This window comes from Limulus polyphemus, unplaced genomic scaffold (genome assembly GCF_000517525.1).
Source record: "Limulus polyphemus unplaced genomic scaffold, Limulus_polyphemus-2.1.2 Scaffold1556, whole genome shotgun sequence".
In the NCBI taxonomy this organism is placed as follows: Eukaryota; Metazoa; Arthropoda; class Merostomata; order Xiphosura; family Limulidae; genus Limulus; species Limulus polyphemus.
Window position 1 is genome coordinate 252,877 of NW_013667166.1, and position 15,756 is coordinate 268,632.

At 35.0% G+C, this 15,756-nt stretch overlaps 1 protein-coding gene across 1 annotated transcript in view; it reads left to right on the forward strand.

Annotated features, from left to right (window-relative positions):
- Nucleotides 1-10,487: 10,487 nt before the first annotated feature.
- Nucleotides 10,488-15,756, forward strand: part of LOC106464077 (sulfatase-modifying factor 1-like) — an 11,098-nt gene continuing 5,829 nt past the window's right edge. The window contains 4 exon segments of the mRNA XM_013924189.2: nucleotides 10,488-11,018; nucleotides 11,021-11,139; nucleotides 13,297-13,371; nucleotides 15,102-15,184. Coding sequence (XP_013779643.1) covers nucleotides 10,595-11,018; nucleotides 11,021-11,139; nucleotides 13,297-13,371; nucleotides 15,102-15,184 — 701 coding nt within the window. The 5' untranslated portion in view covers nucleotides 10,488-10,594.

Sequence of the window (15,756 nt, forward strand, 5' to 3'; positions counted from 1 at the left end):
GGTCCAAAACGCGACATTAATTTCTTGACGACCTAATACAATGTAAGATTACTCATCATTAAACACGTTGTGTAACTATTGAAGAACCGGACATTGTTTGAACTTTAGTACAACCCACACATGAACTCGTCTCTGTGTCTTCTGTCCTATTTCAAGATGATTGAAGTATGAGGAAAGCCCAGAAGTCACAGCTGGCGAAACATTTGCTTCAATATAACAAATCAACTACCTTGTCAGGCAGAGTGTATGACGGCTCTGCTCTGATTCATCATATTCCATGGCCCAAAATTGGAACAATGTTTGACTCTCTGGTATTCAGTGTAGTACGAACAAAACAAGCGAACGATGCTGTCAGGGTGATCTTCGATAGCTATGAAGTAGAAACGACAAAAAGAACTGGAACAGAAAAACGGCGACTACAGCAGATATCGTGTTGACATGGTGATCAACAACAATACGCCAGTTTCCCATGGTGATCAACAACAATATGCCAGTTCCCATGGTGATCAACAACAATATGCCAGTTCCCATGGTGATCAACAAACAATACACCAATTCCCATGGTGATCAACAACAATACACCAATTCCCATGGTGATAAACAACAATACGCCAGTTCCCATGGTGATCAACAACAATACGCCAGTTCCCATGGTGATCAACTCACCTTAAATCAGCTCGTTATCAACGCAGATCATCCAGAACAGGAAGGATATTGCCGACGTGGTGATAGCTCGAAAGGCACTTGAACTAACAGTAAACCATGAAAGGGTAATTATCACAGCAGACGATACTGATATTCTAATATTGCTGTTGCCTCACGCAGATCATTCAACAGATATTTCCTACATAGAAAGCAGCAGTACCTTTCAATCAAGATAGCGAAAGAAGTTATCGGGACAAGAATTATGTACGTGCTGTGTCTGGATGCGACACGACTTCATCTTTGTATGGAATCGGCAAAGTTAAGCATCACAACAAGGTAGTTTGATGAAGATGTGTTGAGTAGTTCTGAACGCCATGGTCACGGGATATCGGCGAGGAGTTTATGCACGCTTTCTACACGGACAGTGCCAAATCAAAAGATTTAGATGAACTGCGATTTTTGATGACGATATCAATACTTGATGATGATATCAATACTTGATGACGATATCAATACTTGATGGTGATATCAATACTTGATGACGATATCAATACTTGATGGTGATATCGCCGAATTTTGTTCCTATTCAACGCATGCCCCCAACAAGCAGGGCATCCTACTTCCACTTTCTCCGAGTTCATCATCAAGTCAGTATTTGGCATCATTTGAAGACTGTGCCAAATAAGGAGAAGTATGGATACAAGGTAGAAGATGATTCCGTTTTATCTGTAACCACCGACACAGCTGCAGCACCCACGGAACTTCTTACAGATGTTCCTGTAAGGACAATCAACGACTGTGTGTTTCATGTGGATGTTCTGATATGGGTATCGCTTGTAGTATCCATTGCAAGTGTGGAACACAATGCCAGAACACTTCTAACACCGTTGATGATGAAGAACCTGACTGGTTAATGTATAAGATGTTCACTGGTGTTATCTGATTCTCGTCGTGCTTATTGATGTACCGTTTAATGTCCGAAATAAACTTAAGTGTGCTATTTAACGTTCTGTTGCTGTATGTCTTCTAGAACATCGGGAAATTGTCAGTTTTAAAACGTATAGTTCTGTTTTGAGTGTTTTATCATATATTCGGCAAAGGGTTAGGGCTTGCAATTGGAATTTGATCCTGTTTTGAATTGTGGAATTATTAGTCTCTCCCCTTATTTTGTCCATCATTGAGGAACATTTTGTTATGTTGAAAGGTAATTCGTATCCATATGTTCCAAAACTTAATTATATAATTGATGTTTTCAAGGACATCACATGCATATACTTGCCCAAAACGTTATTTCCCCACGTGTGAATTTTTCTCACGTAATATTGACATCATATAAAAGTTCCTAGAATACAAATTTGGTCGTAATGGAAAATGTCCGGATCCATGTAAATTTCTACTACGCTATACGGCGGACATGTTTGGTGGCATCCGGTATCGAATCCGTGACCCTCAATTTTCGGGGCAAACTCCCTTAATACATCGGCCGATAGTCTCGTATTAGTGGCTTTATCATAAATGCAACAATCTTTTTCGGTTCCCGATACATACCAACTGCATCAGCACGCATACGGAAGCTAGTACCAACAGGTTTTAGACGCGCACCTAGTGGCCATTGTTTACATAATTTATCATAGTGATGTATTTTGTTTGTATCTACCTTGCTTGAACTAAACAATAGTGTAGCTTTAATTGATGTATAAGACTCGTAACGTGGATAAACTAATATTGAGAATTATAAAAGGAATTTTCTCTACGTTAAAATACTTTTATTGCGAGCTTTCTGCCTTCTTACCGGAACCTTCATCGGGCAACAGTGCAAGAATGTTGCCCGATGAAGGTTACGGTAAGAGGGCCGAAAGCTCGCAATAAAAGTATTTTAACGTAGAGAAAAGTCCGTGTATAATTCTACATAGTGTATCTTTAACTCAGTATATTATTTTCTTGCTTATTACATGTGTTACTTACGACAACATGGCAAAAACATTATTTGTTTAAACAATGTTGGTTGCTGGGCAACTTGCTCATTTAACAGCTTGTCAGAAATATGCCAATAACAGTCTAACAACATGTAACACTATTAAGATTTATCTAACATATATAAAAAAAATGGACTCCTGATTAATTGCCACTATGTCTAGCTAGATAGGAAGCACCGAGAAAGGAACATAAACGTCTAGCTATCGTCACGTGCAGATTAAATATTGCCTTGTACAATAAACGTTAAGGTGTTTGGGTTATCTGTTTTTTTCAGCAGCACGCGTATCTACAGTTACTACTAGCTTCTTTTGTAAAATGTAAACTTGGCCATGTTCACGTGTTCTTTCTAAACTTCAGTTCTATCAACAACTTTCGCTCAAATGATTGTTGTTGTTTTTTATACTTATAAAGTTGTTAATCTTAAATGATTGTTGTTGTTTTTTATACTTATAAAGTTGTTAATTAGTTTTTCTTTTCACGCTGATTATGGTACTAGAAAACAAATTCATCAACTCTTGGGCTACATTGGGATTGGTCCTCACATTATAACGCCCCGTGACTGAAAAGGCGAGCATGTTCGGTGACGGGTTTCGATACCGCACCGCAGATAGCTAGTCGAATGCCCTAACCTCCAGACATGTAACGATGTTAATCGCACGTTCAGCTTGTTATAAGTTTAGTATACGATACATTTTCATATACAACGGTTTAGGATTAGAAAAAGCAACATTCTTAAATTGTTGTATCCGAAGATGTCTTTCTTATTAAACATAGAGCACTTCGAAAATAACTTAAAAACGAGTCCAGAATAAGTCGAATATACGAAGATTAGTCTCCTCTGAGAATAATCCTCCCCGGAGGTTCAGCGGTAAGTTTAAGAGCTCACACCGCTAAGGCCAGGTGGCTAGGGCGCTCGACTCGCAATCTGAGGGTCGCGGGTTCGAATCACCCGTCCCACTAAACATGCTCGCCCTTTAAGCCGTGGGGGCGTTATAATGTGACGGTCAATCCCACTATTCGTTGGTAAAAGAGCAGCCCAAGAGTTGGCGGTGGGTGGTGATGACTAGCTGCCTTCCCTCTAGTCTTACACTACTAAATTAGGGACGGCTAGCGCAGATAGCCCTCGTGTAGCCTTCCGCGAAATTCAAAACAAACAAACACACCGCTAAAATAGAGTTCGAACCCCGAGGTGAACAGAAAACCTATTGTGTACCTTTACGCTGAAACAGTTTGAGAATAATCGACTGATGAGCACAACGATTAATCGATCAGTACATTCCACAAATCACCTAGCTCTGTATAGCTGCATTTACGTTTCTGTGTTTTCTAGTAATTATTACAAACATTTTTTTTTACGATCTCTTGCCCTCGTTTGCTTCTCATAGGTTTTTTTTTTATTTTTTACGTGAAGGAATGTTATGTACGAAAATATTCAATACAGTTGTGTAGTCTTTTTTTTTCTTCTTCTTCTTCTGTAAAATGAACGTGTAACATAAGTAAATATTGGAGCTGAAGTTTCAAAAGACCACACACACACAGGTGGAACCAACTGGCCAAATGGATGTCCAGTTTGTAAACTTGTTATGTTCGTATGATTCTTGATATCCGGAGTTCTGTTTCACGATAGTTCTAATATTACGGTTTAGTTAACTTCAGAAATTTACATTTTTTTTTTTTTTCTGCTATATAGTTGAGACCATAAGAAGAAAAGTTTCCAGTAACTATTCCGCTAGAGGGCGAAAATTTGAAACTAGTTCAGAAATATGATCCATCTAGCAAGTTTTTTGTTGTTGTTGTTGCCTGATAAAGTCAGCCACCTAGGTGAACATGGGAGTTATCTTGTGTTTTGAGATCACAGAAATAGTAACAATATATAAGGAATATACAGTTACTAATTTTTGTTCATGTTGGCGTTGCTTCTTCCAGCAGTTGTAATCAGAGCTTGGTTTACAATTCTTTATTGATTAATCCAAAATGTTGAAGTTGCACTTAAAGTATTTAATTCTATCCGATAAGGGTTTCCGTTAGGATCAGAAACGGCGATATAACAACTTAAGACATAAAATTAACAAAGGATTATAAGCAAATAAGAAAAGCCTTTTTGATTAAAAAATAAGCCTTGCGTGTTAATACATATTGTAAAGTAAAAATCGTTAAATCTGATATAAAATCGAAGTTATTCATACATTTGATATAATTATACATGCAGACAGCCACCCAGTTGGTCAACAGCTTTTTTACAAATGATTCTGTTCTAAAAAAAAGTGAATTATGCAAAATTATCAGTTTAAAATAAAATCACTAAATGAAGAACTAGTTGGTTTCCACTATATATACTCCAAGTATTTTAACCACTCGCACCATTATACAGTAGTGTGCTGTCTGTCAGTCAGTAGACACTAAAAAGACGTCACATAAGGGACGCTTAACTTTGCAATTTGTATTGTCCTGACGTCAGTAAAACGTGCTCATGCTATGATTCGCGAGAAAAATTATGCATTCTGTAGGCTGCAACACAGCATAAACTTCAAAAACAAGAAATACAAATATTTGTTGCTATAAATTTTGGTTTTATTTGCTCTTGAAACAAAACATTTTTGAAGACGCTGCGCAAGGGCATCTAGTCAAAATACCCTTACAAGTGAAAATAAAAAGGTAAAGGAAAAAGTGCTTGAAAGGACACCCAAAACTTTGTCATAGTCTAGTTTTTCACAGCGCTATTTATTTAGTTTTTTAGTATTTAGCGTGCAGAACTACGGGTCCAATGTTCAGCTACACGAGGGCTTTCTGCGCTAGCCGTTCCTAATTTAGCAGTGCAAGACTAGAGGGAAGGCAGCTAGTCATCATCACCCACTGACAACTCTCGGGCTACTCTTTTACCAACGAATAGTGGGATTAACCGTCACATATAACGCCCTTACGGCTGAAAGGGCTAGCATGTTTGGTGTGACGGGGATTCGACCCCTCGACCCGCAGATTACGAATCGAGCGCCCTAGCCACCTGGCCATGCCGGGCCGTTTTTCTTTATATACTACTATGGAATATTAAAAAATGATTTTAATTATACATGAAAGGAAGAGGGGGGGGGACGTAAACATATTAACGAAATGATAGTGTAGCAGCAAGGACCCGATTTTGGAGATGGAGTCTTTTACATGGTAGGATAAAACACAAATGTTTATAACTCTAATGTCCGCCGTATGTGAAATGGAAGATTCTATAAACATATTTTATTTTAAGTTATATTTTACCATGTTTCTATGGTAACTGCCTTTGTAGATGTAGTAGCATTTTTTTGTGGCTAGAAGGGTCAAGAAGGATGTTATAATCCTTCCTCTGTAAACTTGTTGCTACATAGCTTTTTAAAAAAATATATGATCTATATACATCAATGCTATATAACAACAGACAAATTATTCAACTGATTTGACTTTTTAGTCGCGGCATAATGGCTCATAGAATGGTTGAGTTTTTCAAGTACAAACGTTTAGCTCATAGTTCCGCCATCTCTTGGCCGATTTAGAACTAATTACAGTTTTGTACTCGGGAGGTCAAATCCTTTCGATTGATGTAATTGACCACGCCGAAGGTCTCGTAGATTAATTTACTCCAATCCTGCTTAAAAGAATTTCAATTTGAGGGTAAGCTGGTAGAGGTTCTGATGAGTAAGAAAATCGAATCTGGTATACGAGCGCCCCACGCTTGTTATTGCTGGCGCACAGAAATATAACTAATAAAAAAGAAAAGAAAAAAAGGTCTCATAGATTAATTTACTCTAATCCTGACTAAACGAATTTCGTCCCCCCAGTGGCACAGCGGTATGTCTGCGGACTTACAACGCTAGAATCCAGGTTTCGATACCCGTGTTGGGCAGAGCACAGATAGCCCGTTGTGTAGCTTTGTACTTAATTATAAACAACCAAACAAAAGAATTTCAAGTGCCGCGGCTATTGAGGACTCCCTCTTGTTTTTAACAAGACAGCGGTATCGACACAAGTCAGACATTTGTGTTATACTTTAGTTTTTCGCGTTGTCTTGTTTTGAGCTACTTGGATAACTTGGGGAATCTTTTCAAACGTTTTGGGCCGTTTCGTAACTCAATATACCTGCATACAAAAAAGTTAAAATATGTTTTTTAGAAGTACTTCTTTCTAACACTAACACTGACTGCATGGCTTACCAACCATGGAGGATACCGAGTAACCAGCAGAGAAAAAAAAATCGATACAAATCTTTATACCACCCACTCCAAGACCCCCCAAACAAAGTAAAAGACAAAATATTTGTGAAATATTCAATATTAGAAAATCTAAGTATTCCTCCTTAGCAATTAGCTGTTTAAAATTTTATATTTCTGTTCTTAATCACAAAGCTACACAATGGGCTATCTCAGCTGTGCCCGCCACGAGTATAAAATTCCCCTTTTTTTAACGTTATAAGCCTTCAGACTTACAGCTGAGCTACTGAGGGGGGATATATAACATGTAATGAACGTTTTCAATATCTTGACTTATTAATGACTTTTTCTTCATTATTTTTTTTCTATTAATACACACACACACACATATATACAGTTTTGACGTGTGTTTTGTTTATCATGTTTTATTGTGTGAAACGTTTTGGCATTAAACACTTGATCAATAATGATAATATGATCTACACTTGAACTTAATTTTTTTTCGGTAGAATTTACTATTTCTCAAACGAGTTGCTTATGGGTCGATTAAAATGTTTAGTTTCCACACAGAAACCGCTAAGCGTTTACATGGGGGAGTCTGGTGGCTCATCGATGAGATTAACAACAGGTCATTGAGCGCCACCTGTTGCCTTTAACAATAGTTAAAGAAGCAAACAGTGAACGAAACAGCACGTCCAACAAATAATGCTCCCCAGTGGCACAGCGGCATGTCTGCGGACTTACAACGCTAGAAACCGAGTTTCGATACCCGTGGTGAACAGAGCAAGAGCACAGATAGTCCATTGTGTAGCTTTGTGCTTAACTTCAAACAAATAATGCACTAATATAATAAATAAACGGAGTATTTCGAAAATTGTTTAATTTCAAAGTTTAAGTTCAAGGGGGGTCCAGTTCATGTGTTATTGGGATATACTAGTTTCGGAGAATTCCACTCCTCATCAGTAACTCTGAACACAAGTTAACCAAAGAGAGATAAGCTGGACCTATATCACAGTGAATAGTATCAAACATACTGTTGGTGTGAATGTGCTTTGTAGTCACTTTGTGCTTGTTAATTTTTTCACGATTTAGGGCCGTAATATACGTTATTCAGTAATATTATTATCTATCATTACTCATAGAATGACCAACAACTCCACCTGTTTTAATTAACTTTGAAAGAAGTTTTAATATTAGGAATAAACGAATTCATAACACCAAATTTGTTATTAATTTTCTTTAATTGGATATTCAACGTTTTGCTTTGCAGCTTCTTCAGGAGCATTCCATTAAAACATACATCGTAATGTTCTGTGTTTTAGTGGAATGTTTCTGAAGAAGCTGTAAATCGAAACGTTGAGAGTCCAATTAAGGAAAAATAACAAAGTTCATGTTATAAAGTCGTTTATTTCTAGTATTAAAATGTCTTTTATACACCAATATGCTACACAGAAATTAAATAGTGAACTTACTCACCCTTTTAGCCGTGGGAGAGGGGGGAGTTATAATGTCCCAGTCAATTTCACTCTTCGTTGGTAAAATAGTAGCCCAAGAGTTAGCAGTGGGCTGTGTTGGCTAGCTGCCCTCCTTCTAGTCTAGCACTTCAAAATTAGAGACGGTTTGCACAAGTAGTCCTCGAAAAACTTTGCACGAAATTAAACAAACAATTCTAATCAATTGAGCCCTATGCTCATTACAAGATGTAAAACTCCCTCTAGTGAAAAAAACAACAACATATAAATGTCTAAGTTCAAAAATAGCACACAACAATATTAACATGTATGTTTGAGTAACCAAATTATAAGTGGTATGTTCTTGTAATTTTTTCTTTTCTTCACCAGAACATATAATTTTAATGAAGAAAAAAACCTGTGAAGAACATAAAGGTGTAATATATTCTTTAAATGGCCTTATTCAGAGATAGAATGAAAAGTCTAGAATGCAAACTCCAGTATCTGACTTAAAAAAAAACAATTTAGAATCTTAGGTATAGACTTGTTTATCAGCAAGGTATTTTACTGTGAGAATTACAAACAATATCATAAAACACCCTTACTCTACTGCGAGGTTCACGGCCCCTTCATTATTCCAGATTTTTCCTGTAGCTACCACAGAAGAGGTCCATACCCGAAAACAAACCCTCTTAGGACATTTGCTACGTTTGGTCCCGCTAGCTTATGAGTGGGGTATGAAAACAGTTTCAATCGTGATCCAGAACGTAAAATCTGATGCCAGATTCAGGAACCACAAAGAAAAAACTTCTAGATCTCAATCATGCCGGGGTAACACGCTTGCCAAGTTTAGGCCTTCTACTTCCAAAACTGTGGGACGAGTCTGCAGACACATACATAGACAACATCAGTTAATATAGAATATGCAATGGTTCACCTGATACTGTTATGTGTGTTGTTAGTTTAATCTTTTTTTAAAAGTTGTTTGGGCATGTAGTGTGTATAGATGTGAATGGGCTCAAGTTTATTGTTAAGTTCCAAAGCTATGAGACAAATAATAATAATAATATCCTCATTATGAGTATTTCGGAAAGCTAAATTTAATCAATGCACTATCGTTATATATATTTTATACTAGCAGAGACCCACAAATTATTTGCGGACAAATTAGTATCCTTATTGCGTTAGTATTTCTTTAAATACAGTATTTCTAGATTAACACAAAATAATTCTAATCGCAGACACCGAAATCTGTAAGTTCACTTGTCTTAATTAGGACTAACATTAGTTAAGCCTCTATTAAGTACGGCCTATGTTCAATAGAGATAAATTAACACTGTACGTTTTTTGGTTTTAGTTTATTTATGGCTGAATTTTACTGTACTTAATACTATCAATATATAAACATTTAATATTATTCTACGACTTAACGTTAGACCTTTTTAAAACTTTGATAAATTTTCAATATGTTGTTGTACAAAATGTTTACTAAAGTATATTTACATCTGCATTTTGTTTGCATGCGTACATTTGCGGGACAGACAAATACTGAGTATTATTATAATATATTGGCAACTTTTTTAATTGCATTTTTGCATAGAGAGTACTAGCACGCTCTCTGAGATATATGAGACATTTGTGTGCCTTCCCCTGTGTGTATGTTGTGTTAAAGAAAATTTAATAAAGTTTTTTGTTTTCGATGTAAAGATGTGGCGTCATCTATGAATGTAATTATCGTTAACGTACTTCAAAGATAATGGTTGGAGACGGCTTGAATGGTAATGACGAAAAAAAAAGAAGATAATAAATGCTTAACAACAGCAACAGTAGAGGGTGGAGGGGTTATGACCCCCCCCCCATTAACATGACCCTTGTTCCAAACTATCATCCCACAAAGTTTGGTTGAGATTGGCCTAGCGACATAGGAGTAGTTAGATAATGGACAAAGAGGCTTTATATAAATAGATAGATTAAATATTTGCACAACATGGCGACGATAATGGGTTACGTTTACAAAATATATTTAAAAAATAATATAATATATTAACTACCCTACATAATAACACAATATTTTAGAATATTGTTACAGGAAATATTATATTTAGTGCAAGTTTGGGATGTTTCGGTATAACCTTGTTGTTCGAGTTTATTTAGTCAGTAAGTGGTCCTGGTTACGTCATTGGAGGTCTTGTGGTACAACTTAAAAAGTTTTGAAACGCATAAACTATAAGTGAGTTTCGTACAAATTAACTTATTTTAATTTCGTTGCTGTAATTTTATCACCTCAAACGCCAGTTGATGTTGAAAAAAGTTAAAATTTACTATGTTTTATAAAATCGAACTATGCAAAAATTGGGTATTACTTTTACTAGGAGTTGGATGCTATCGAAAGAACTAATGCCCATGATGGCAATACTACAGCGAATAGTAATAGCAACGTTAGTGACTTTAAGCCTAAAAAACATTTGTGTGCTAACAGAGATGGCGGAAGGAATTTGTGATAACATTAACAAAGAAGAAAGTACGGAGAGTGGATGTGGATGTTCTTTAAACAGGAAAACTCCTGAAGAAAACTTCAAGACAGTGTTAGATCGCGAGTCTGTAAAAACCAGTTCAGATGAATCAGAGTCTAGTCATAGTAGTACTATTCATTCAAATACATATTCTGATGTTGTTATTAATAAACAAACACCTGAAAATATTCGAACAAATCACATGGTTTTCATAAAAGGTGGAGAATTTCAGATGGGAACAAACAAGCCAGTTTTGTAGCTGACGGTGAAGGCCCAGTTAGACAGGTTAAATTAAGCAGTTATTTCTTAGATGTGTTTGAAGTCAGCAATAAAGAGTTTGAGGTTTTTGTTAATCAGACAGGCTTTGTGACAGAGGTAAATGATACACTTATCAACTTTTAAGTGTTAATACTGTCTCAAACAAGTTGGTTAGAGAGTAGATTTGAATATTTAATTAAAACATCTTGGTTGATGGTACAAGTTACAACACACGAGTATTACTGTTACTAGTATTACTATCACTATCAGACATAATGGAGGGGAGTGTGAGTTATTTGATATTACTGTCTGTGTTCATGGTACATCAAGCATTAACTTCAGCTTTATTAGTATGTAAATTATTTTAGATAGGAATTTTGTTGTGAAACTTTGTCAAAAATGAAATAATTTCGTTTTAGAAACACAGTATAAGAAGTGCTGTTCCTGTTTTGCATGATTTTCTCTCACGATTACCATTTATAAGTAGTTCTCAATTAAATATATCATGCCTGCATATTATTCACTGAAAAAATTTGGATATACACTGTTTATTATCCACACCAAATTCTTATTTTTGTTAAATCTGTAGCAGGAAATATCTAAATGTCTAAAGAAAATTCACTCTTTTTACATTATCTCATGTTTTCAAGGATAACCTTAGAATTAGAGTAACAGAAATGGTTTTATATGCTAGCGATGGACTTCACGTAAGCAGGTTAGGTAATTGGATGTATAGGAAAGCTCTTAACTATACTTGTTAAAAATAGTTTAAACTAGCATAATGATGAGGGACCTTAGGGGAAATTAAACAGATGGGTTAGCTAGGACAACAAGGAATTTTGATATAAGGAGACTTAGAGCATAGATTAAATGCCAGTTTCAGAGATAAGTCTGTCAGATTTAAAGATAAATGTAAGATTCGAGAATAAGCTGAGTTGTTTTTTTTCTATTGTTAATAATTTGAGAAACTAAATGGAGTTCAAAGCTCTAGTTGAAATGGAAAACTATGATATAATGGGAAGTACCGAATCTTGATTAGATATGGAGAACATTAACAATAGGAATAATTTTGAAATTCCAGGTTATAAATTAAATAATAGTCATTGATATTTTAAAAGTGGGAGTGGGTTGGCTCTTTACATAACATTGTGATAAACAGCACCCTGATAGGATTGGAAACATAAAAGATGGCAGTCAAAAAGTTGGATTTATATGGGTTACAATAAGGGTAGAAAGTTTGGCACTTGTTATAGCCCACCTGATCTAACAGGTGAGGTCATTGAGATCAGAGATGTTATTAATAGGAACACTGATGTAATAGTTATGGGAGACTTTAATTTTTAGACGCTCGAAGGTACCAGCTTAGCAATGTTTGTTATTTCAGATTCAGTCATTAGTTGACGAATAAACACCCATACATACCAACTCATTATGACTATCAGTATCATGCATAGATCCTATAACCATTTTCTACTTGTTTTACATCTTCTCGTCAAAGGCTTAAGCCACTTAGTGCAAGTTAAACCATGATTCATGACTAAGCAGTCATATGATGGTGCATTACAGTTGGTGTTAGAGCTGTGTGATCAACCTGATTAATCAATTACCTGTGAGCTTTGATTACATTGATTAAACTAATTAATGCCACAAAAATAATCAACCAGTTGAAATTAACCCATTGATTGTGGCTGCTCTAAACACGTGCAGAATTTTTTGCAAGCCATGCACCGTATACGCCGTACTTGCATTCAGTTGCCTGAGGCGGACCGTACCGTATATGGCAAATCAGTAGTCGATTGGTCAATGTTTTTAATTACTCCACTAATTGAAATTAGTGTTTCAGATTATTCTAACTATCCTTCATGTGAGCGTAGTTGATTAGTTAAATCACCCGAATGTAATCAATTAACGAGCCTGATCATTAATTGGTTGACAGATTCCACTAATCAATCAGCTCTAGCTGGTAGATAGGTTAACTATGAAAGGTTTATTGAGTTTTCATAGTTTTAAGACAAAGAAGTCAGATCTGCTTGTTAAAAGTGATGGGATCGTATTATGTTTCTTTGGACTTGATTTAACCATACATTTTAATCCTTGTTTTGTTTCTTTTAACATGATCGCACTTCATCAGGTCATCACCTAGTTATTTAATTATTGATATATATATATTAGTGTTATATTTTTAAGACTATTTTAAACCATATTTGGTTTTTATCATATATACTTTGGTTAATTGATTCGTTTAAAATTTGGTAAAATATTTTTTCGAAACAGGCTGAGAAGTTTGGAGATTCTTTTGTGTTGGAAGGAATGATCAGTGAAAAAGTCAAGAAGGGCATCACACAGGCTGTACGAAAATTAAATATTTGGACTTTTTTACTCTCTTATAAATAATTACTTAAGCACATTTTCATGTGATGTTAATGTTTATTTTAAAGTTCTTTTACAGTGAATAACTTTTTCTATTTTAATTCTTCACTATATAGTACGGTGAAACACAAAAATAATTGTAGACATTAATTTTAAATGAAATGGAAGAAAAATGTATATTTCCCGTGGAGTAATATATATATATACCTGTGGGTTGCGTTGACTGAAGATAGGTATAAGACATTATGTTAGTGACTTTAAATATGTATACATATGTATTGTATATTTGGTTTGTGTTTTTGTCATTCAGATTTCTTGTTTATTTTTACCATTTCTGTAATACCTTTGAAGAATTACCCAAAACGACAGATAATATATATTTAAAATCATATTTGAACATTTGAACAATTCTATAAATACATTTTGATTCATAAAAGCATTCTATGTTTATTACAATAAACATATACAATATTGATAACAATGAATAAAAACCCAATATGTTTATTACAATAAACATATACAATATTGATAACAATGAATAAAAACCCAATAAGGTTTAATGGTTTTTATTCATTCGTATCAAGACTTCTGTAACCTACGTGTTTTTTTCTAAAAATCACGAGTGCAATATTGATAACTGTTAAGGAAACAGTGAATAAAATACAAGTATTATTGGACTGTTCCACATCTGTTGTACTAAAGTTAATTACACCAAAGTACATGTGTAGTTTGCACGATGAGAGAGAGTCTCCAACCGGGTCAGATAGTGCCATGGTCTAAGAAGTTGTATTGTTCTCAACAGCTGTGTGGTGAATGTGCTTATGGTTCTCTAGACAGAAATGCTGCGTGACATATGTGTAGAAATTAATTTTTGCTGGTGAAGGCTAGTCTATGCAACAGACTGAGGTGAAATAGTGTGTGTCAGTAGGAGTTGAAGTTGCATGGGAAATTCTAAAAAAGATGTACGAAACCGGAACTGTTGACATTAAGCTTATGCACTTGTGCCAAAGCGTGCATGTCATGACTTTTTTACAAAGCTGTATCCAACATTTTAATACATTAATATCAATTCATGTCAGTAAACATCACAGCAAAACTTAGTTAATCGTTCAAATTTTTATATTACCCGAGTTTTAATTTCAATCTTCACTTTTTTATGTAATGTGATGTATCTTCACTCTGAACCCTTCCTTAGTGTTACTCACATAAATTCAGTTTATCTATTTCACTCTGTAAAAAAAAATCTAGAACCTGGCAACAACCAGAGAAAATAACAAAACAAAACAAAGAATTTCGGTGTTCTGCATCGTTCAAATTGGATACTTTTTAAAAACATTTATTCTTGTAATTTTTCCCTAACTTTTAAAAAGTACCTTGTATCTGAATACTTGTATCAGAAAACAAGAGAGAAGTTAACTTTGTCTCAAATATATGGTTTTGTTGCAATGTTTCTTGAACAATTAAGTATTGTTATGGCACTGAAGTGTATAATTTAAGTGAAAAAGCATTACATAAATTTTCTTGACTTTTCTCTCTCTTACCCCCCCCCCCCCAAATAAAAAAGAAGATACAACTGGTACATTTAATAAAGTAAACAGCTCATTAATGTCCATGTCAACTCTGTTGTTTACTCCTACAAAAATGTTATCCTTTGTTAACGGTGAAACCCACTTTTACAGTTGTTTCATTAACTTCAGATTTCTTTGTAGGTAGCAGCTGCCCCCTGGTGGCTCCCAGTAAAAGGAGCTGATTGGAAACATCCAGAAGGACCAGATACTGATATTACTGGAAGGTTAATTATTTTACTCGTTAATAGTTATTAATTATAAATATAGGTTTGGAATTTGTAGGGACTTTGAATAGTGTTAGAACTTAATTGAGCATAGTTTAAGGCTAGAAGACAAAATATTGGAAAAGATGGGTGTGGAAAGTAAGGTTTTAGGGAGTCAGGTGCTCAAAGGTCAAACATAGAAAATAACTTAAGAACAAATCCAGAAACTGAGATCAATGAGGCATTCTTTATTCATACTGGTATTTATCCTCAGAAATGATTATAGTGTTAACCTGACAAAAATGACGAATTTTGAAAAAGAACTAAGAAAGCATTTACTTCCAAACAAATTTGTTGTAAAAGTTTAAGTAATAAGTATTTTAAATTATTCTGCTTTAATTTCAGCTCATTATTTAGTATTTCGATTAAATGTTTCGTCTGCTGGTCTTAATGTTATACTTGCAGAATGTTAAATCATTATTGATTTTAATAATGCTTGAAGACGGCTCGAATGGGTAACGAAGAAAAACTTTAATATAAGTTTAACATAACAGCAAATGTACAACGTTTTGACAAGGTCTTGTGATGATGAC